Source organism: Ixodes scapularis, unplaced genomic scaffold, assembly GCF_016920785.2.
Source record: "Ixodes scapularis isolate PalLabHiFi unplaced genomic scaffold, ASM1692078v2 PGA_scaffold11__112_contigs__length_91849675, whole genome shotgun sequence".
Classification (NCBI taxonomy): domain Eukaryota; kingdom Metazoa; phylum Arthropoda; class Arachnida; order Ixodida; family Ixodidae; genus Ixodes; species Ixodes scapularis.
This window is the reverse complement of record NW_024609837.1, coordinates 27962214-27985571: the sequence shown is the minus strand read 5'-3', so window position 1 is coordinate 27985571 and position 23358 is coordinate 27962214. Positions and strand designations below refer to the sequence as shown.

At 45.7% G+C, this 23358-nt stretch overlaps 1 protein-coding gene across 1 annotated transcript in view; it reads left to right on the top strand.

The window, feature by feature from the left end:
• The window catches only part of LOC8034317 (lachesin), a 116879-nt gene that overhangs the window by 58237 nt on the left and 35284 nt on the right, over positions 1-23358 (top strand). The window contains exons 3-4 of the mRNA XM_040205659.3: positions 14452-14659; positions 16614-16769. Coding sequence (XP_040061593.3) covers positions 14452-14659; positions 16614-16769 — 364 coding nt within the window. The remainder of the gene's footprint in view (positions 1-14451; positions 14660-16613; positions 16770-23358) is intronic.

Genomic DNA, 23358 nt, shown 5'->3' with positions numbered 1-23358 from the left:
TGGGCGTAGAACAGGATACGCTCGCGTGAAGGACGCGCCAAAGCTATCGTTGCTCGGCGGACCCGAAGACGAGGAGCGGCGAAAATCGTGCGAATAAGAACTTGCATCGAGCGGAAAAGACGCTGGATGAGACCTCTGCTGTGCGCGAATTCCATTTTAAACCACGATATAAAATTAGAAATTACGTGCACGTCATCAATGGTGAAGAGGTATGCGTTCAGCGTGGGAAACCAATGCTTTCGGCCGACGCAGTTCCCACGATTCTTCGGAATTTTCCCAACTATCTGACAAAGAAGACACAGACGCACACACACGCTGATACGCACACGATTGCTGAAGCACGCGAGAAAGCTTCAAAACGAGTTGTGCGGAGGACCATCTCTCAATTCAGACATGAACCGCCTCAGCAAGCGGGCGCAGTGAGCCCACTACCCGATTCTGGGCCACTGTATCAGTAGTAACGCTTCAGCTTCGCACGCAGCGAATCCAGGCTTGATTCCCACGAGCGATGGGCGATCTTTTTTAAGGATTTGGCAATGTCGACGACGGTCGCCCTACATCGCTAACTGCAGCATTAACATCAACACCGACAATTACTACAACAACTACGACATCAACAATGGACGTCGTTTTCACTCGTGGGAAAAGTTCATAACAGCTATCGCTGTAAGACATATTCAATGTGTTCATACGGGCCTTCTTCATGGTGTCGTAAGAAGATGGGGATGTTAATTACGGTTAAATACCTATACAGAATCTTATATGCAAGCATGGGTGCTTTATAGCTATGCAAAATCCTGTATCGTGTATACTGTGGGGATTTAGGACACCGACCACTTTGGTGATGATACAGCCGGCACGCGAGACGTGAGCGTGGGGCCAAGACACGGGGCGTGAGGCACGTAGCTAGGGGACAGGGCAGTTCCCCCATGGCGGCGTAAGGCGCCGAGCACGGGGCTCGAAAATTAAAAATGTCTTCATTATGACTTGGTCCATTTGAATGGACAAGCGGTGAGCGAGATTACCACAAATGGTACACCAGCGTGGGGCTCTCTGCCTGTCTTGGTCCTGGCGGGCACCAGCACCTGTGTTGGGCACCAGCGTGGGGCTGCCGCAAGCGACGGAGCATGGAGGCAGACCTCTGGAGTCCCACACAGGGTTACCAACTTGCTCTATGCTTTATTCGCTAAATTTGACGGTCTTCTTAAGAAGCATGCAGCATTGTTTCTCCTGAAAACTGCCAAAGGCCATCCTGGCGATATACCACAGTGAAGGGTGGTAGTTAGAAAAATTTTAAACAATTAAGCGACCCGTAGGGTGAAACACAGGGAAAACTGAAGTGTGACGTCCTAACCGCTAAGGTGTCGTTTCGGAGCAGACGAACTGAATGAAAGGTAAAGGTGAGAGCGCGCACCATAGAGCCCGCATAGGCGTTTCGTATTACATAAAGGAACATACCGGACGACCATATCAGGCTGCGTTTTGGTACCAGTGAGGGTTTATTATGTAGAGAGCACTTCTGCTGTCTGGGTAAGAGGGGAGTAGGTTTTTGTATTTCACTTCGGTACAAATAGTCGCACGTGCAAAACGAAAAGCGCCGAGTAAACGGGTGCAATGAAGTAGACTAGATGAAGTGTACTCTCAAATGAAGGTTTATTAAACCAAACACAATATAGGGGGTATTCACTGGACGCCATATTTGAGGGCGATGTTTAGAGCGCATGTTTAGAACGAGGTCATATTAATAGCCTGCTAAGACCGGCCATTTCTATGGTACTCACGTTGCAAAAGAACTGCGAAAGTTCGTCGTCAGCAAGCGCTCAAGAGCCGTGCGCAAAACTTTGGCGGCCAGCGAATACTCCGTCTAATACCGTCTTTTTGGATGTTCCTTTAGAGAATAAAACTGTATATTTCTGCTACATTAACGGAGCACTAATGCACTTGCTTTCTTCTTGCTTTCTGATACATAATTCACCGTGAAATTTTAGAATGTTTTATTTGGACATTTCCAGAGAATTGCTGTGTACTAATACGGGGTCACGTGGGCACCTGTACCAGTGCACTGCCAGATTGCCCAGCAGGAACTGTTTTAATGACCACGCATGTTATTTTGCTTGCTTGCTACCTTGTCATCAGCGGCCCGTGGAATGTTTTGGCGGAGTGCCAAAAATGGTCCGCGTCCATATACATTTCTAGTCATTCAGCCCCTGGAGTGTGTGTGTGTGTGTGTGGGGGGGGGGGGGGGGGGGTGGCTGGTGCTTTTAGTTCAGGTGGTGCCTGGGGCAGATTTTTGCACGGAAACAAATTACGTCCCACCATTGTCTTTTTGTGACGCTGCGCTCGCTTCATTTCAGCACCACAAGGTTACAAAGCCTTTGCGCTGAAAGGTTTTTTTTTTTTTTTTAGTCACCAAAGAAGGAGAAGCACGTTTTTTTCCGCGGTCCTCGTTCTGCTCGCTTTTTCTTCATTACATTCTTTTCCTCCTTTCTTTTTTTCCCTTTCCCCCCTTCTCCACTCCGCGCGCTTTTCTCACACCACCCGCTTCTGCTCCTCCCGTTCTGGCGTGCTGAATCCGGAGGTGAGTCAGCAGCGCACCCGGCTTCTACGCCGGTGACCGGGGTTCGAACCCCTGGCACATTTTACCTTTTTTTTACAAGATCATTTAGCGCTGACGGAGTTCAGCTTAAGTCCAGACGCAGCCTATGCTACAGCGCGAGCGCCGTGTTTTCAGCGTCCCTGCCACGCACGCGCGCTCGTACAGCTCAAGCACTTCTGAGAGCCACAGGCTCGCGCTTGTAGCACCGGATGCGTCTGGACTTCAGCTGAAACGAAGTATAGCAGCTTCAGATGGTTGCTGAGCCAAACATTTCCGTGTCCGTAATAAGTGGCGCATGATCTTTACACGAGCCAGCAGCCGCCGGTACGCGCGAGCACACACAACGAAATTGACGTTATAGGCCTCCATTCATGCTTAAGATGACAGAGAAACGTATGGTAAACCCGGGAAAAAGGAGAATAAAGAAAGGCTTTTCATATCCACAAGTAAAAGCTACTTGCTTGTTAGACCAATTAATTGCCTACTTTTATACCAGGCCCCACTCTGGAGTTGAAAAGCAAGTATTTATTCTCCTTTTACCCGGAGCGTACACATTTCACTGTCACCTTAAGCGTGAACGGGGTTTATGACGTAAACATCGCTGCGTTTGCTCGCGCACACCGGCCGCTGCTGACTCATGAAAAACTCGTACGACACTTATTATTGTTTGGTTCAGCGAAAACCAAAGTAGAATGAAGTAGACTCTCGACGTTTAGACAGCCTGACCTTGGTTTGCCAGAGTACGGCGACACTGAGCCTGCTGTCGATGAGAAGTTTAGCCACTGAAGTATAATTGCTAGCCTGCGTACATCCAGTGTTAGACAAGAACTTAAAAGAGATACTTTTAATAGAAAACAAATTGCAATGCATGCCCCTAAAACTTTGTTAAAATTTCTACACACAAACATGTTCGGAACGCGCAGAAATGACCCGATGCGGCAAAGGCAGTTTGAAGGGCATGTTCACATTCCGCTTAACACAAGCATAAAACCATACTTTCATAACGGTTGTTTGTGACGTTTACGGTGGTTTCGTTCGGATTGATTGCTATTATTCGAGTTCGGGCCAATCAAAATGCAAGATATATAGTTGATGGAGCCAGAGACACATGCTACCTCGCTGGAATATTAAACATTCGTGTTGTCGCTAGCTGGGGTAACGCTGAATGAGACGTTAAATAGAAAAGTCTGAAGTGTCATAAGTTACAAGTATATTTCTAATTTCTCATTGCCGCAGTCGGATCTTCGACCATTTTAGACTCGATTCACTCCTTGCACTCCTTGATAGGAGTCAGACTCGGTATTTGTATTTATTAAGTTTTCTGTCGAAAAGTTGTCTCGCTTTTATCCTCACTGTCCTACAGATGCAATGTCGAAGTTGAGTTTCAAAGCCACAAACTCAAACTCGGAAGAAAAAAAACGAACCTGGTGATTTACGGAGTTCATATTTTTTCTACGGTGGAATGTTAGACCGATCGGCTGCCCCAGCATACAATAAATTTTTATTTAAGTTTCACGTTTCATTTTAGCTGTAGACGCTGCCGGAAAATGCCGCGCGAACTGAAACAGATGAGGTACATAAAAACCGAAAAGCACCTAAAGAAGGCTCCAAAGACAGAACTAGGACACCGACTAAAATATAGACCAACGAAGCGTCAGCCTGCCTCTTACTTTCCTTACAGTGCACTTTCGTGCTGTATATAGCTTTTGTAGAGAGTACAAAAATAGTAAAAAGTGTTTGCCTGTGGATTCGGCGGAAGGTCGCGGGCTCTTAAACAAAGTCGGGACTACGTGGCCATAGAGGAATGCGCGGCGACACGGAGTTTCGGTGAAACGCAGAGAGAGCGTCGCCTGAGCGCCATTGGAAGGCGGAAATGGATGGTGGAAGCCTGGCAAGGGAAAGCGCGCGCGCACAGGAATTCGCCGTCTCATCACACCAAGACAGAATGAACCGACGCAGGTCTTTTCCGAATTGCGATGCGTGCGCTGATGGCTGCATGCATTGGGCGTGACTGTATTTGCGTCGTCATGATTGTGTACCGAGGGCAGAATATAATACAAGAGGCTCTTCCAGACGCCCGTGTGTGTCGACACCAAGTATTGATTAAAACAAAGAAATCGGCATAAGATATCGCAATCCAGCGTGCAAACTTGCACGGGTACACTTAAGACTGCTTAAGTTTAGGAAGGCGAAACCCAATCAAGGACGACGTCTAGGATGACGTCGAGGACGACTCCTAGGGAACGACTTCTAGGAATTCACTTTGATTCCTCTTAATTTGCTTGGTCATCCTTCTTAATTTCATTGCCTTTAATTTGCCTGAGCGGTCACGTAAATGTTTTGGCACCTTTCGCGTCGTCGACGTTTTCGCCCAAGGACTTTGAAGGTCAACTGAACGATGAGACATATAAGGCTTTCGCCTTAATATTAAACCTAATCGTTGCTTGGGAAAATGAGCAAGGCACGTGTCATATATATGAATTTAAGTGTCCGTACGCTCGGGCGCCTTCAGCTCCAGTGAACCCTGCACATTTTAGGCGGATGTGAAAAAAAAAAATGTTTTGTTTTATTTGACCCGTTGAAATCACTTGAGTAGGAAGCGTCGCTGTAATATAAGTTACTTTCGATACGATATCATTTTTCATCATATCATGTTTAGGTGTTTGATACTTTACTGCAACGGCACATAGCCATGTAAATCATACTTCGTTTTTATTTTGTTTGGGCGGCGCATTTATAAGTTTTGCCGTGGTAGCATACCGGGAAACTAAAAGCGGACAACCTAGCCGAGCATAATAAAAAAAACACGATGCAAGCAAGCGAACAAACAAATGGGGCGTGAAACCACAGTGAAACCTACACGGATCACAGACGCAGCAAACCATCAAGGAGGCACCACCATCGATGCTCCCGAAACTTCCGTTGTAGTCACTGTCCTTTCTCTCCGGCTCATCTTGTCTTTTATATATATACATATATCTATTTTTTGTCCCCTTTAGCAAAGCTCCGTTTACCCGCCGCCAAACAAGCTTCGGAGTCCGACGGCCTAAACGGCGCCGCATCTCTGAGCCGACACCGAGTAAAAAAATAAAAAAAAGGCCGAAAGCGGAGGGCGTCCCGCGCGTCGTTTACGCTCAGCCGCTATCCGCACCCAACGGGCGAACGGCCCTCACAACAACCCTGGTCGCTTCGGCGAACCAACCCGCCAGCCATCCGAGCGAGCAACCAAGAACCAGGGGCGAAACGCCGGAATCTTACGCCTACGTTTACTCCCTCCCCTTTTTCGTTCCCGATCGTTTCTTTCCCAGCCCCCTCCCCAATTTCCCCAAACATTTCCTTTGCGGTCGTCTCTTTCCACGCGCTCGTCTCGTTTCCTGTTTGTCCTCTTTCGATTCCTCTTTCTCTTCTTCGCTCTCGCGCAAATTTGTTTGCCGACAATCGTGAATTCTTGTTTGCGCCCCCCCTCTCCATCCTTGCGCAGCTTCTGTCGCTTGCTCTAACGAGAAAAACGAAAAGCAAAAAAAGGTCAGTATATAGCTTCCCAGAAATGGCACGGAGCCTTTCGGGAGATTCTTAACCGCAACGGCAAACAGGGGAAAAGGAGATGGGGCGGGAAGGCTCCCCAGCCAGACATTGAGCGCTCGCCAGCTTGCGATTTGAGTCCGAACAGCGAACAAAGACGGCGGCCGAGTGCTGACCTCTTTCTTGTTCATTATTACTCGCGAAGGGTACTTCGTTGGGACTTTGCTCGCGTTCTGGACGCCCTGCTAACTCTTCATTTCCGGAAGGATTTTCTGTGTAGTGACGGAGTAATGTTAGGAAATGGGGGCCCTTTAACTGCAGTAAAAGTGAAACAATTTCATTCACGTGATACGCTGCAATTCGTATTATGCTAAACCTTTTCACTATATAAGACGAGCTTCCGGTGATGTAGATGTTGTTAGCCATTCTAAGAGAGCATTGCGCGCGAGATAATTTTTTTCTAATTCATGCTTTGAGGAATAATACTTCACATTGAGAACTTCGGTCATTAAAACTTAGTCACAGCGCGTCATCGAACCATAAAACCCGTACGGCGGACCAGTACTTGCTCTTAGTTTGTGCCGAATTATGGTCAAAACCCAGACATCTCCAAGACTGTGTACAAAGAGCACTGCTCCTATACCAGGTAAAGAAAATATTGGAGCTTAAACGGACCCCAAGCATAGCCTTCTACATACAGACAAAGCCTGGCAGATCGCCACGAGAAGCGGCCACCGAAGTGAAGAAGGGGAGCGGCCGACAACGACTGAAAGGAAAGCCACGTGACTGGCGCCCCGCTGCGGCGAGACGCCGAAACAAACTTTACCCGAGAGAACAAGTGTGTTTTGGGTCCTCGACGCTGCACAATCTGTGCGCTGACGTCCACGTTTCCCGAGAAATGGCTTTTCGATGCTCTGTGCTATTAGATCCTCGCGCTCCAAATCTGCGACCGGGCACTCTATGGCTCCGTCATCGAACTGCCAGGCCTTATGGCTTAAGACACATGCGCTCTTGACACGGACACCATGCTCTTAGGTCCCGTAAAACACCGAAAAAAAGTGAGTTGAAACGAAGTTTAAAACTTTGTCTTAAAACTTAAAACTTCGAAAATCATTGTTTGCCACATATGAAATATGTGAAGTATGATGTTTCTAGAAGTAGCAAATGAATGACGACGACGCCGTTTTGGGGCTACAGTCACTGAAGGCAACAGAGACGCTCGGTGTGGCGTATTAGGCTCACAGTGATTACTTAGTGATTCGTTGTGATTATTGTATTGTATTGTAATTATACTTTTAGCACATACCCCGAGCGAACTTTCTGTTTCGAGCGAGCGCTCAGAGCGTATATGAACCCTGCTTCTGTCGGCGGTGTATTGCGGTCCCTCAATGTATAGTTATATTATGCCCTTATTAAACTCACAAATTTAAGATATATTTAATTTACAAAGCATACTTTTTTGTTTCACGAGGTTAAACAATTAGTATATATTTGTGTATCATCCTCCATCCTACAAAATAAAAGAACCTCCAATATTCTAACATAGTCTGGCTCCTTAAGTCCAAATATAATCGACATTGGTATGTGAACAATAATAATAAACACCTTAATAGAATATAGAAAAAAAAAAACACTGGCATTACCAATGCGTTAGTAAAACATCAAACTAAACGTGCTGTATAAAAAAAAAAAAAAACTAAACTTTTTACAGCGCTTGAAGCGCAACACGACAAGGTGTAGCACACTGACTCGCTCCAGCAACAAATACTCTCAAGTATTACGCTGTTTCCCAACACGCTGCGCCGCGGTTGTCGGGACTGGTTTTCGGCAGTGCACAAAATAGGCTTCATCTGGGGACTCTGGTATATTGGAAGCCATCAATGTTTCAGCGCTCGCGCGGGCCCACAATCCCCAGGAATTCCGAACCCCAGAGGACTGCGGAAAGAGGATTGTAGGGGAAAGCCCAGACACGTCGCGAAAGGTTGCGACATATGCCGAGCTCCTAAGAGCACTGGCGGAATTTGCGAGTGTCACACGTGGGAAGACGGTCGGAAAACATTTATGTATTTTATCCGTTCATTTCTCGGGCCATATTAGTTGCTAATGCGTTCGCAGCGACTGCAGTCGCGTTCATGTGCTTGTTTAGGACTCCGACTGCGCGTGGGAGATAGATCGTAGAACTGCTGTTTCAGACCTGACATTTGTCACCGAGAGGAGGCAAAATGACGCAACGCAGTCTTCAATGTGAAAACCGCTCTGGCTGGCAGTAAGATGATGTAATAGGGCACATCACAAAAACACTTTCGAAACGACCGTGCGCCTACTTGGCTGCACATCAGATGCAATCTACCGAGACACCTCGGTGAATAACAACTCGAAATATATGTGTAGACCTAAGAATGAGGTCTAACGTTATGCTAAATGTAACCTCGTAGACTTTACGCTTAGATATGCTGGTGTGTGGCAAAAAGCCACACTCCAGTGGCTTTTTGTCTGTGCTCCCGACATCACCATCCTTGTACAATGTGGTGTCAAATAATATTTGATTTGATTTGATATAAATATATTCACAGCCTTGCCATGCGTCGAGCTCACCTTGTAGAAACCATGAATTGTCTTTTTGAGTGCTCTGTGCAAAAGTAAACTTTCGGACACATTTTAATGCCATAACAGTATTGAGCTACTACTCAAGATTTTCAGCTATGTCGGTATTTCCTGGCCTCTCGATGCGCAGTCGGTACGTTCAGTAGAACATTGCAGTTCACTGTGCTTGCACTCTATCGCGCCGCGCTTACGTGGAGTGGCGGTTCGCGCTCCTTCACATTCGCACCCTCTTCGAAGGACCTGACGACATCGACGTCGTCCTTGAGATCCCCCTAGAGGTCGTCCTAGAAGCTGTCTTTGACGTTGTCCTAGACGACGTCAAGAACGGTATCTAGGACGACTTTAAAGGCCCGTTCACACTCCTGCGACCGAGTACGACCGAGAGAGACCAAACCGGTTTTTAAGCCTCTTGCGATCTCTTAGGACCAGCGCCGCTGCATCGCATCCGGTCTTAAGAAGTCGCAAAAGGCTTAAAAACCGGTCTGGTCTTTCTCGGTCGTACTCGGTTGCAAGAGTGTGAACGGGCCTTTAGGAAGACGTCATAGAAGAAGACTTTAAGAATGACGTCTAGGATGACCTCAAGGACGTCCTCTAGGGTGATCTTAAGGACGACAAGGATTCAGTGTCGCCCTAGAGGACGACGCTAAATTTAGCGGAAAGTTTCCCCGGTAAATTTAGCCGAAAATTGACGTCACGACCTATGCGGCAATTATGTTTCTTGCTAAATTTGGCGGTGTGCAGTGATAAATGTTATCGCATTCATAGTTAATCACCCTTGTGGGTTCTACTAATTTGCCTCCACTATACATTCGCGGGCTACATACACGCGAACGAGCGCAGCTCTTAGGCGCACGTTCGCGTGTTTTGCGGCGTCGCCGTCGCCGTCGACGTAACCAGAGGAGGACGGGAGGGTACACAGGAGGAAGAGGGGAAGGTACAGAGGAGGGAAAGGGGAGGGTGCATAGAAGGAGGGAAGGGTATGGAGGAAGAGAAAGGGGAGGGCACGAAGGAGGAGAGGTACGCACGAGGAGGAGGGGAGGGGTGGGAGGAGGAGGGGTGGGTACGTAGGAAGAGGGGGAGGGTACGGAAGATGAGGAGGGTACGAAGATAATTTAAGGGCACAAAGTCGCAAAATCAAAATACGTCAAGAGCTGGCGTTTTAACTTCTCATTACAAAAATTTGCAAACGTCTTTTATTTTAGAGCGCAGCTCTTAGGCGCCCGTTTCCGCGTATAGCGTCGTCGCCGTCGCCGTCGCCGTCGCCGTCGGCGTCATCGCCTCGCTAATTTCAGAGGGAAATTGAATTGGTGTTGATGACACGTGACGTCAATTTTCCCGCTAAATCTAGCGGAGAAACTGGATAGTTCATAGGTGACGTGACACAAAGTAATGTGATTTCATTTTCCCCGCTATATTTAGTGGGAAAACTGAATTGGTGCTGAGGTCACGTGGCGTCAATTTTCCAGCTAAATTTAGTGGGAAAACTGGAGGAAGAGAGGGTATGAAGGAGGAGGGAAAGAGGAACTGAGGAGTAGGAGTAAGAGGGGAAGGATGAGGAGGGGAGAGGAGGAGGGGAGGATGAGGGAAGGAGGAGAGGAGGAGGAAGAAGGGAGGGGAGGAGGCTGGAAGGAGGAGGGGACATACCCTCCCCTCCGTAACCTTGTCCTCCTCCTCCTCAAGAGCTGCGCTCTAATTTCGCATTACAGGCATTTGTAAACGCCTCAGTTTTTTCTCCTCCTGATACTATACAAGTTAACGGTGAAATGCTTAAACGTGTCACAGAAGTCCCTAACACAAAGGGTCGTGTGGCGAACACGGCAACACAAATGCACACTTCTTTTACTCGTAACAATTGTTCCGTGCGTATGTTGAAACAGAGATAAGAAGTTAGTCAACTCCAATAGACCCTTTTTCAAAAGTCTGCGACATCGCCTTTCCGCCATTGCTTGATCACGTACTCTGGGCCTCTATTATTGGACAGGGGGACTGCTTCAGCGTTTGGCGTGAACTCGGATTCATTCACACGCTACGTGTCCAGTGCTTGAATAGACAGATGCTAACGGCTGTACCTTTTAGAAAGGGCGGTAGCTTGCGCCACCTAGCCTAGAGAGTAAGAACCGAAGGTATGATTTCTTTCCTTCGCCAATTTGCTTATCCCCTGCAATTTCGTAACTATCACCAGGCGGTGTGGGATATCACCACGCAACGGCGACCGCCACTGTTCCTCAATTAACTTTTCAAAAAGGGTCTTTTGGCGTCTGGTGTGTCTCCGCTGTAGATGATGAATGTGACCAATGCACCACCGCTGCCAGCTTGTGATACGCGTATTCAACCCGCACCACACAGTAGTGATACCTGGCCGCATGCCGGTACGATTCTCATTCAGATTGTAATGGCTTTCCCTCAACGTGCTTCCAGTCTTTTACTTTGCTACCAGGCTTTGTTCCTATATAAATGAATCGGTCGTACATTGAGGAATGCCCTTCACCTTAATATTTAGTAAAAATAACAGCAAACAATTCGGAAAGTAGTTTCATTCTTGCGGATGAGACACGTTAGTTTTGTCATTTTTTTCGAAGCATTTTTAATGTCTGTGTAACGTGTGTGGCGCGGGCCGTTCCGTCAGTATTTTGATGTAACGACTCTTACGCATACGTTATTAATATGTTCGTGCCCCTGCTTTATAAAGCAGCATATATCAGTGGTGATTAGGAATCTTTCCGATATTTATAATTGTTAGAATGAATGTAGCAAGCGCTGGCTCCTACTTTTATATATTTGTTGCCTTTGTACGGATGTACCAAATAATGATAAATGGTGAAATAAGCCTACGAATACCACATATAAGATCAGTTTTTCTTTTTCAGATCTTAACCTATATATTCTTGTTTCTTAACGAATAAAAAAGTGCGGCCTTGTGTGATGCCTGTTAAGAAGTGTCTGGTAAGAGGACTAATATTCTATCCCGAAACAGATTTTGAATCTAACAGTCAGAATTCTCAAAGTGGGAGTAAAAACTTGTTGATTTTAGGTCAACTAACAAATGTTCACAAAAACCGGAGAGTAAACCTCCAGTTTTACTTGACCTAGCTTTTAACTCACAGCACCATTTCTACCATTTCTTTTTAAACTTCGCCAAAGCGTTAAAAAAAATAGCATTTGCAACTGGTAGCGCATGTCAGCCAGATAGTTTTTTTTTTTTTCTTCATTCTAAAATTTAAAGCGTCCTGCTGTATTCGGCCTCCTGGTCGAAAAAGCAGAAAGGCAGGAGTTGTTTACGTTACGGCTTTTGAGTGACGTTGGCATAAACTTTGGAGATATTTTTCTTTGCTCCGTTACTCGCATGCACTCAGGAGCTTCTCGCGTCCTGCGTCTGACACTTGAATGCCCGACTGTAAAAGCGTGGACGTAATATAAGTCCTGGGTCAAGCCCTGTCACTGATCACCGTCTTCCATATTCTACGTGCTCGGCTTGAGAAACGGAGGTCAACCTGTACACCAAAAATCCGTGCAATGTTTACCAAGTTAAAGGCATAGCAAGAACACCTGTTCAGAAAATTTAAATTTGTCTGCAATAGCCATTTTTAGAAAAATAAAGAAAAATCGGCTTTTTGGGGGTTCTGCATTTGCAACATTTGCATTTGCAACATTTCCTGGCACGTGGCCAGGAAATGTTGCCACGTGCATAAACTTCTAAATGTTTTTTTGTTTTTTTTTGCGAACTTAGATTCGTGATTTGTATCGAATGCACTTCAAAGTCAAATCTGCCCCGTGGTAATTCAAATGGCGTGAATATATTCTCTTCTTATCAGACGACGCGAATGCCATTCTGCCACATAGAGACTGTTTATGAGTGCGGTATGCCGTACGACACGTAACCTGGGTTGTTAAACATGGATGTTGCAGCAGTTTTCAAGCATAATGTGATGCTAGACGCCGATATATCGACACTTGCATTACGGACTGAATAATCGATTTTTTAGGTTTGTGATATGAGCTTTCGAAACAAAATGCTCTGAACAGTTTTACGCTAACATCATGTCCAAACGACTTGTTTGAAAATGATTAACTAACGAAATTTTTCTTATTCATAATATTTTTAAAAGATGAGGTCCACAATTTTTACAATGCCTACTGTTCCTTGCACGCATGATAGATTGCGCAAGCCAAACATGTGAGTAATATATATTTAATAAAATGATCGCCTTATGGAGACTCGTATATGATCGTTACCACACATGCCTTGTGTAGAACTCCGCTGAGTCACATGTCGCTGTACCTATACTCTAAAATACCATTATGATCGATGCGTTTGTGCTGCCTTACAAATTCATATTGGCGATAACATACAAAATATTAATTTCTCTTTATTACACATGTTAACGTAGCACCGAGGATGAATGTTAATTTGTTTTATATTTTAGCCGCCATGTTACTCTTTGGTACATTTCTTACATATAAAATTGAACGCCTGCGACTTTTAAAGTGAGGTCAATAGCTGCTTTAAAGACCTTAAACGTCACCTCTATTCGACTCCCTAATGTCCTATGTTTAATCACCAAAAGGGTAATGCACTGAGGACGAGCGTCCCATATTTAATTATATTATTCTACCAAACTTTTACAAGTACATATCCCAGCACCTGATATTTATAAAGATTCTGATAGATAAGTGACCAAAAAGCCATACGCACTCACAATTAGAGAAAGACAGAGGAATAATGAGGTTATCCTTCATGAGAAAATTTTTTAGAGCGCAGCTCTTAGGCGCCCGTTTCCGGCTTGAGCGGCATCGACGTTGGCGTCGGCGTAACCGCGCGCGTTGCATTATGGAAATAATAAAACCGGGCGTGACCGCGCGTTGCATTATGGGAAAATTTCCCCGCTAAACATAGAGAGAAAATTTGGCAAACTGTAAATTTATCAAGAAAATTTTAACGCTAAATTTAGCAAAAATTTTTTTACTAAATTTCCCCACAAAATTTAGCGGAATAGCGGAAAAGTTTCCCCGCTTACTTCATGGGGAAATGTTTCATTAAATTTAGCGGGGAAAGCTTCCCGCTGAATTTAGCGGGGAATTTGTCCCGCTAAGTTTGGCAGGAAATTTGACGAAAATTTCCCGCTTGTCGGGAAATTTTCAGGAGAGGGGAAGGAGAGGGTACGGAGGGGCATACCCTTTCCGTCCGTACCCACCTTCCTCCTCCTCAAGAGCTGCGCTCTAATTTGGCATTAAAGAAAATTGTAAACGTCTTTCAATCCCTTTTTTTATCATTTACATAATAAGATGGCATTGCATCAGATTCAAGCTTGCCTCCGCGTGCGAAGTCAAGGTAATTAGAAAAGCAGAAAGACCAGACGAAAAGAAGCTACAACAAACCGTGGCCGATCCTGATCTTGCTGATAGTGAAAGGTTAGCTTGGACTTACAGAAGAGAATTAAAAAAGGACGAAGCAGGACACAGATATTTATGTTTTGTTCCGTTCTTTCTTGGTTCCTTCCCGTAAGTTCTAGCTGACCCTCTACCAGCATGCAGCAACTATCTCAGTTTAATCCTCTAACATGATTTCAACAATTAAAACCCGTAACTCGAACTTCTGGCGACTGCCAAACAGCGGGCACAGTCACCGTCAACTCCTTCCTGTCACTACAAAAAGTTAATGAGTAGCCACTAGTCGCATATTACAATGTTCGGGTCTTTCGCAATGAATGGTTTGTTCACGACTCTCGCAGGTCGCCTGGATGTTCGTGGAGAAGTTTACGCTGCTGACGCTGGCCAAGAGCGTGATCACGCACAACTCGCGCTTCAAGGTGACACACAACGGACACCGCACCTGGCACCTGCACATCCACGACGTCCAGGAGCGCGACAGGGGGGCCTACATGTGCCAGATCAACACGTCGCCCATGAAGTCGCAGATCGGATACCTCAACGTCGTTGGTGAGGCAGACCTCATGCTACACTGCGATTGGTTGCGCTAATAACGATTTTTTTTTATCGACGTGACGTGTTCTGGTGTCCCTCCGGACATTTAGCGTAGAGTCCGTTATAGTGGAGGCCATGTCGAAACAAAACGGACCGATAAAAGCGGCAGAGAAGTGACGCCAACATCGTGAGAGAAAACACGTGATGCGACCATATTGCATCATGCGGTCAGGTTGCATGACGAACGTGCTCTTTTTATGAATTGCAACGTGTGATTCTTTTGTCAGGGATGACCAAATCTTGCTGCAATGACTGCCTTTTTGATAGATGGAGGAAGATAGATTCACCAAGGAAAGAAGAAATATACGAACGTACATACAAGTTGGCCAGCCTAACGAGAAATGCATGTAGAAAAAGAAGTACAAAGCGATAATAAAAAAGAAGATGGGTTAGAGAACTTCAAGGGTACTAGTAATCTAATGAAGAGGATATTAAACACTCCTCGAGGGAGGCCTCGGAATTATATAGATCATCTGCGAAAACGTTTAGCGCTCTACAAACTCCAAAAGAAACGGTTTTCGAGGATTACAAAAGGCACGATTCTCGTACGGTGTTCGTATTGACAAAGCTGATGGAATATGATACAATAACAATTCGAATCGTTCCCAGCTGCATTTTGCTTTGACCAAACTCTCTATTCACAAGTGTTTCTTTGAAGCTTTTGACAGCGGGATACGAGTATCGAAAAGCTCTCATAAGCAGTACAAATATTCGACAAAGTGTATAATATCACGCACAAAGTGTTGTCGAAAATGCTCTTATAGAATTGTGTTGCACAAGTACAACAAAATTACGCTAAACCAATACGTTAAATCTGCATTGTGCACGATATGAAAAGCGCCTGTTTGTCTGCGACTTTTCTATCATCTAATGTCTAAAAACACACACACACACACGCGCACGCACACACACACACGCACGCACGCACACACACACACACACGTCACGTGAGCTTTTCCAAGTCTTGTTCTCATACCTTTGAGAATAGAACAGAACAGTTCTTGGGTCGTGTTCTCTTACTCCGTGAAATTACAAGACGAGTTATGGAGGAAGGCGAGGATGGACTCGACAATTTAAGAATTGCATACGCTCTTCACCATTTCAATTCTCGGAGCTCTTGAAGAATCCAAAAGATTCACTCGAACAATAAAATATTTTAACATTAACAAATAATTATTTTGTTGGAAGAAACACACTTCTGTGGTTACTACAGCCAGCTTGAGAAACGGAGGGCGCGGTACGTCCCAAGTATCTCATTATCGCTCTACAGCCAATCAGGTTGAGGCATCAGCCATTAAGCACGCGGAAGAGCCAATCGCGAAGCAAGAAGCGTGAACATGATGAGCCGTGACCTGTGTTCCTTAAGTGGTATTTAACCAAAGGTATGCTCACTTTTTTGTTCTTGTTTAGTAAATAATCTAGGTTCCCCAAGATACCAATGCCATAGTCAACCATGATAAAAGAATAGCAATCAGTATAATGGTGCTTTCTTTCTGATCAAAGAAGACGAAATATATAAAATAAAGTATTTTAGATTTACACGATCATGGAGATTTTATTTGTCGAAATTCCATTTCGTACAGGACGACAACGAGGCCGGTTAAATTAGGTTTGCTTCGTTTTTTTTTTTGTTATTGATTTATTTTATTGAACGTGCGACGTCCAGAGGGCGTAATTTCAGTAACACAATAATGCTACAAATATGCAAATGTAAACAAACATGCGCGCAAATACACACAAAATTATACACGCAGATACGCACAAGTATACAAGCATGAATAAACTCGACTATCGATAAAAAAAACACAAAATAAAACTATGACATATAAATAAAAAGAATAAGCATTCGCAACTTTCGTTGGTCAACGCTTAAGCGGAGCGTTGAGCGAGACATTGCGCATTTCTGTAGTGCCGCCCAAGATCGACGAAGAGAACACGAGTTCAGACACCGAGGTCCGAGAAGGCGGGGACGTGGCACTCAAGTGCATCGCCAAGGGCACGCCGGAACCGGAAATCACCTGGAGGAGGGAAGACGACCAGGACATCGCGTTCGGCCGCGAGAAAGGTGAGTCACGCACTCGGCTGTACCTTTCCGATTGGATGTACGTATGATATTGGCTACGCCCTTTGTAAACGGGCGGTAGCTTGCGCCACCTACTTTGTTGGTAAGACAACGTTGGCGGTGGAAAACGTCTGCGACTGGTGTGTTTTCCGCGTTCTCAAACGTCGTAGAAGCGTCGCGCTTTCGCCGGGCGCGATCCTGGCGGTGTCACATCGCAACAGCGGTTGTGGATGTGGAAGAAGCATGCTTTGCTGCCGGTCGCTTTCCAGTTTGACTCGTGGCTGCTTCAGGAGCCTCAAGGTGGGACGCCGCGACGAAGGCTACTACACTCGCGTTCGTTCGTATTTTAAGCCTGAACCTCTACGATCGACCGCCAGAGTCGCGACATCAAACAACACGATGCGACGGCTCCTGCGACGTCCTTTGTTACAACTACGGGACAAATTTCGATGCATGAACGGTGCATAGGAAGCAAATCACACACGAGTCAACGATGCATTCAAAACACCATCAAATAATTGGCGTCGACCTTTACCTTTCAAAGCCCTGCAATGCGTGAAATACATTATAGGATGAGGGGAATTCGTGCGTTAAGTGACGTCATTTTCCGGCTAAACTTAGCGGGGAAACTGATTTGGTGTTTTAGCGAGTAGACAAAATTTCCCGCCAAATTTAGCGGGGAAATTTGAATTTACGTTTAGGTCGCGTGCCCTCAATTTCTCATGGTGAATAGGTCACGTGACGACGCTTTTTACGCTAAATATCGCGGAAAATACACGGCTGGAGGGACGGACGGACGAACGGACAGCATTTTGAGGATTGGGGGATAGATGCACTCCTCTTTCAGTTAAGCTACACAAAAATAGTAGCACAGGGTTGTCTAGCTAAGCCTTTTTCTTCGCTGGGAATTCGAGAGAGGTGATGTTTTCTTGCGTGGTCCTTTTGTTGTTAGAGACTATTCGGAACTCTAAAAGAGGCGTTATCACAAAACAAAAAAAGACGCAAAGAAAATGAAAAAAAAAAAATTTTTTTTGGGGATCTATCTAGCAATTGTGTGTGCAGCGAGGAAGTATCGCGGTCTAGCGGCCCATATGTGAAACAGGAAATGAGATGCAATGTGCGGAGTCATAGATGCCAGTAGAAAGGAAAATAGAGGATCATATTTGATGCTGTAAAAGCGCTCATTTCTTTCGGCTTATTTTTACGTTGGCAAGCACCCATGAGTATGTGCGTGTGTAACTCCGCGCAAAAAACGTGATATTAATAATAAATAAAAAAAGAAACGTTCAAGCTGTCAAAAAAAAAAAAAAGAAATTCTAACCACCTGACGGTATAACGCTATGCATGTTACCAAAATGTAACGTTTAACAGTGCGATTCCCTCTATTGTTAGTTCAATTTAGTGCTGTTTACTAGACCAGGGCTTGTCCATTTGTTGAGTCAATGTTAGCAAAAAGCCCTGGCTGTCGCACAAACGGGGGAAAACGTTTGAACATCTGACAAAAGAAGCTCTTTGCCAGGAACCTTTCTCGAGAACGCAATTTCTCTTTCCCGCTATTCTTGCGACCCCAACATTGTTGGTGTCACTGTTCCGGGAAGGAGAAGCTAAGAACACAGCATTGAGTTAACAGCCAACGTTGTCATTTATTTTCAATAGTTATTGGATAAAGCGCTCACTGTAAAATTTGGAGGCGTGGAAAAACGCTTTAGCGCTAAAGCCACTCAGCAAACAGTGGCACGAATATAAGTGTAATCACTTAAAGCAAATACTAAAGTTAAATAGACATTTCTAGAGATACTTTCTTTAAAGTTATACTATATATCACTTTGGTGCACGCGATATGATATTTAATAAATATTTCTTTTAGAATTTTTAGATCTAGTACTACGTGAAATGATTCATCGTTCCCTCGTGTTCGTGGATATGAAAATATTAAAATGACGATAAAAAAAAAGACACAGCATCGGAAGACGTTGTTTTGTGGTTTTAAATGGGGGCGGGGGTAGGTGAGTGGTGCAGCAATACTGAGTTCTTGCTACTGTGTAAGAACGGGGCCTGCGCACTAGGATAAAACTGCGTATTAATAAAATCATCGAGTAGGCGCAGGGGCGTTTCAAAGTGCTTCTCGTTAAAAAAAAAAAAAAAATATGGCACCTTTATTGAATTTTAACGAAATGTCAGTCAGGTTTTCTTCTCTCTTTTTTTTTTTTTTTTTTGCACAGAGTGCTATTAAGGTCTTAGATTCCAGCGGTTCGCAAAAGGTCGGTGCAGGCCTCTTTATGATTCTCCACGTCAGGATTATGAATCCTGACGTGGTGTCTTCATACATCACAGTACGGCGCCACAAACTGATATAGCGGACAACGATTCTGACATACCAAGGCTCCTATTTTTTTGCCGTTGCGGCACTGGCGTCAGGATTAGACAGAATATACGTCACAACCGATTAACCGCGTACGTAATCAAGAAACCTAAACATAAAAAAAGCAACACGAAACAAAAACGAGAAGCCTAATAATAACGCGACGTCATTTGGCATAGATTGCGCAAACAGAACTGTCGCTGTCGCCTTTCGAGATCGGCTCACGTTAAAAAGCCACGCCGCTGAATGTACACACAAAAAGAGGGGGTGGCCCGACCCTCCGCCGAGACAGACGTACACACCAGGCCGGTTTTTGTTCTTTCGTCTAGAGGTACCGCGTGTATGGTTGGGAGCGTGCCGAGCATTGAACGTTGATAAAAGCGTCGCGCGATACAAGTGAAGGAAACGAGGGGGGCCCGATTTGTCCCTGTCAAGTGCAGCGGGAACGCGACGCAGCCGACCGCCAAAAACGATTGCCTTTTCCAAACCCTTTAACGCTCGCGCAAACAGAGCGAGCCGCCGTCCGCAAACAATTCCTACCAGCCTCCCTTCCATCCAGATCGAACCGCACAGCGAAAGGTCCACTCCCTTCAAATTAATGGGCCTCAACTTTGAAACTGGGCGCCCGCTACCCCTACCCCTACGCCTCCCCTTTCCTTCCCCCCCCCCCCCTCCCCCGTCCCCCAAACCATCCCTCTTTATTACTTATTTCTAGCTCTTCTCCACAGATGGCGCTGCGCGCTGCGGTGGTCGCCGCAATCGAAACCCGTCCATTAAAAATTTTCCCGTGTCCCTCCAGCGCCATCTGTCGCGTTCGAAAGGAACTAAGTGCAGCCACGCCGGCAGTGGATCGGCGGCGGCGGCGTCCGGTCGTTCCGTCGCTCACTGCAGTGTTTCCAGACACCGAGAGCGCGACGCCCGGCAATTAGTCAGCGGAAACGAGCGGGAACGAAGCGGCAACCCGGCTAGTGGCGATTAAACGCGGCGAAGGAGAGCGGACGAGGGGCGAGAGGGCAGCGAACCTTTAATCAATGCGCGCGCGCCATCTCCGAGAAGCCGCTGCTTGAAATCCTGCAACGGCCATTAAGTAAGTCGCGGGGGTCTCCAATAACGTGTACAACAGGAAAGGCACTTGCTTCCCTCCCCCTCTCTCAAACTAGAACGCCGGCGCCGACTGGTGGCGCTCAAACCTCTTTCCCCCCTTCTTTTTTTTCGCCCGGAAGAAGGGGGGTGTCTGTAATTGAATTTCTGATTACAAGGCGAGCGGGAACCAGATGGGACCCACTTTTTGCGGATCTTGGCTTGGCTTGGCTCGGCGCGTAATGAGCAGAGCCTTGTTTTCCAGAGAACATCTACTGCCACCCAGGGTTGCTACTGCACCGCGCAGACATGTTCATTGTGCGGGATCGTGTGTGGGTGGAGAGAGCGAAGAAGGCTGGCAGCGCCCTCGAACGGTCGAACCAGAAAAACCGACAAAATGTGATGAAGAGCGAGCGGATCTTCCTTGCCGTGGGGAGAAACAAAAGCTTCCAGTCGCTTTCTTGCACAACTGTACAAGAGCACACGCCGAGATACACTTAGTGATACAGACACATAGATACTCGAACGAAAAACACCAGTGCCGAAAGGGGTAGAATGGTACAAAGATGCGCACAAAGTGGGCCAAACGTTGCAATACAGACGCGCGTATGGAACACGACATCAAACTGAGACGCGCGCGGAGTCACACACAAACAGAGAAATACACAAACACGCACATACACACACACTCACACACACGAAAACATATACACAGACACACACACAGGCGCGCACGCACAAACACGCAACCACGCACACAGATAAACGCATGAGGCAGTAAACAAAAGTCTATATTGTTGATGTCGTGGGTGCGAACGACAGCTCGGCGAGAAAACAAATAAAAAAAAACTTTATTGTGTCGACTGGAATTTTAAGTTTTGCTTTTGTTTTTTGATTCCTGCCCGACGGGAAAGGCTCTCGGTTTCTATCCTCCCCGTTTTTCTCGCCGAGCACGCGGCTGATAGATAGAGCTGCTGCCCGCGTCGCCGTTAACATTTTCTTGGCGACTCCGGCGGCAACGAAAGGCAAGAAATGACGACGAACCTTTAAAAAAATTCTGCGGGTATCCTCTTTTATTTATTTTTTTATTTTTTTATCCTTTCACTCGTAAATTGCAACGGTGCAAACAAAGCCAATGTTATGCGCTCAGAGCAAAAAGTATTGGCGGAAAGTCAGCCGATGCCTCGTATACGCTTACATTGTATCGCAGTGTTTTCTTTTTTTATTATATTTTGTTTAGGTAACAAGTAACGTTGAATAAAGTTAGCTCGGGGGACGCATTGAAAATTTGATCAGGTTCGTTTCGCTTGTACGTGTAAGTTTTCTCAGAGCTGAATAACGACGGGTGTTTATTGCCCTATTTTCGTGTTCTCAACGTGTTGATAATCATGGAAATATACTTAAGGGGCATAGTCATTTACTGGGTTAGAACGGCAGAGAGGTGCTTCCATTGTTTCACTTTCATCGAGAGACCTTCGACAACAGCTCGGTATCACGTGACCTTCGAACGTGCTCGCTCAGACAACGCACGATGGATGGCAAGAAGCGCGTGATGGTTGCCGGATATCCGAGACTCCCCGTCGTTCTCATTCTTTCGGTAGCTAAACTCACATTCGACACTTTGTGGTAGGAAGTCTTGCGTGCCCTCACATCTCGCCGATTCGAGGATTGCCTCGAAGTTATCCCCAGTGACCATTCGCCTGACGTCGGGAATGGCAGATCGCCACGGGCAGAGCGGGTTCCTTCCGCGGAGTCGACAATAAGGTGAAGAACGGGTGCGAATTGTACAGATGCCAGATGGTGATGTTTACAGAGGTTTTACTGGTAGAGTTTAGTTTTTGCAAACCGTGCGCATCTCATTCTTCTGTGCGAAGTTTGGCATCATTGGTCGCGCGATGAAGCGCTCGAGTCCACACCAGAATTGCGCTTTCTCGTACTTCTGCGGCTTTTGCGGGAGTTCGCCGCCTACTTTTTTCCTTCTAGCCGGAACGGGCCGATCAGTTTTAACCTGGCTATTACCACATCGTAGAGTCCCACATAACGATAGGTTTACTAACGATACAAACATCCTTCGAGCCCTCGACGAGCACTACGAAATTCCTCGCACAATCGGGCCTGCATTGCTCGCGGCCACTGCGGCGCCGGGCCGTGACTGTGCATACATCAAGTGGCTTGAGCCTCGAGCAACTGAGACTATGGCGCCGCGAACAGAACTAAAAAAAAAAAAAACATATTCGCGTAGTTGCAACGGTGTGTGTCGTATACATTGGGCGTGCGCGGCAATGCAGTGAAAACAAAACACTAACAACGAACAAACGGCGAAACAACAAGAAGAAAAACAACTCTCTCTAACCTTGTGTGCACTATATAGAAACGAGCTACGATATCCGCCATTCACAAACCTACACATACTAAAATCTTGAAAGACTTTAAAATGTTTAAGAGTTTTATCAACTATTATAAATAAATATAAGTATTTCTTTTTGGTTTTGGCATGCCTTTCAATCGCTGTGCCTTTGCCCTTCAAACTGCTTGTTTTCCCACTATGGTGGCGCCCCCCCCCCCTTTCCCCAATCACGCTGGCGGAGACGGGGCGATATTCCTTGCAGCACATGTAACAATTGTATTCAACATGATTTAGCAGGCACAAAGGGTACGGTAATGGCTTCAGCTAATGTACATATAAAACGAATGATATTCATTTACATATTTCTATATATTCAGTAGAGAATGACAGATGGTTCCTTATGAATAATGAGACTTAAAACAAACAAAAAAATCATGCCACTTTTTTTAACATATTCAATGAATGTTTAATCATTCATTGGAAAGCGCAATATATCCTGATAAGCTCAAAATAGCAAAGGTTGTGCCCGTTTTTAAAGAGGGAGATACTTCTGAGCCGTCTATAGTTATCAACGAATATCAGTATTAAGTGTAATGAATACTATTTTTGAAGAAATACTTTGTAAACACGTTAAGAATGTATATGTAAATACGATATTCTCTGCGCTAGTCAGCACGGATTTAGGCCGAACAGATCTACCTCTTCCGTTCTACTTGTGTTAACCCAGCTTCTTAATAAGGCTCTTCATGACAATAAGATTTCTGTGGTTGTTAATTTGAATATAAGAAAGGCTTTGGATACAG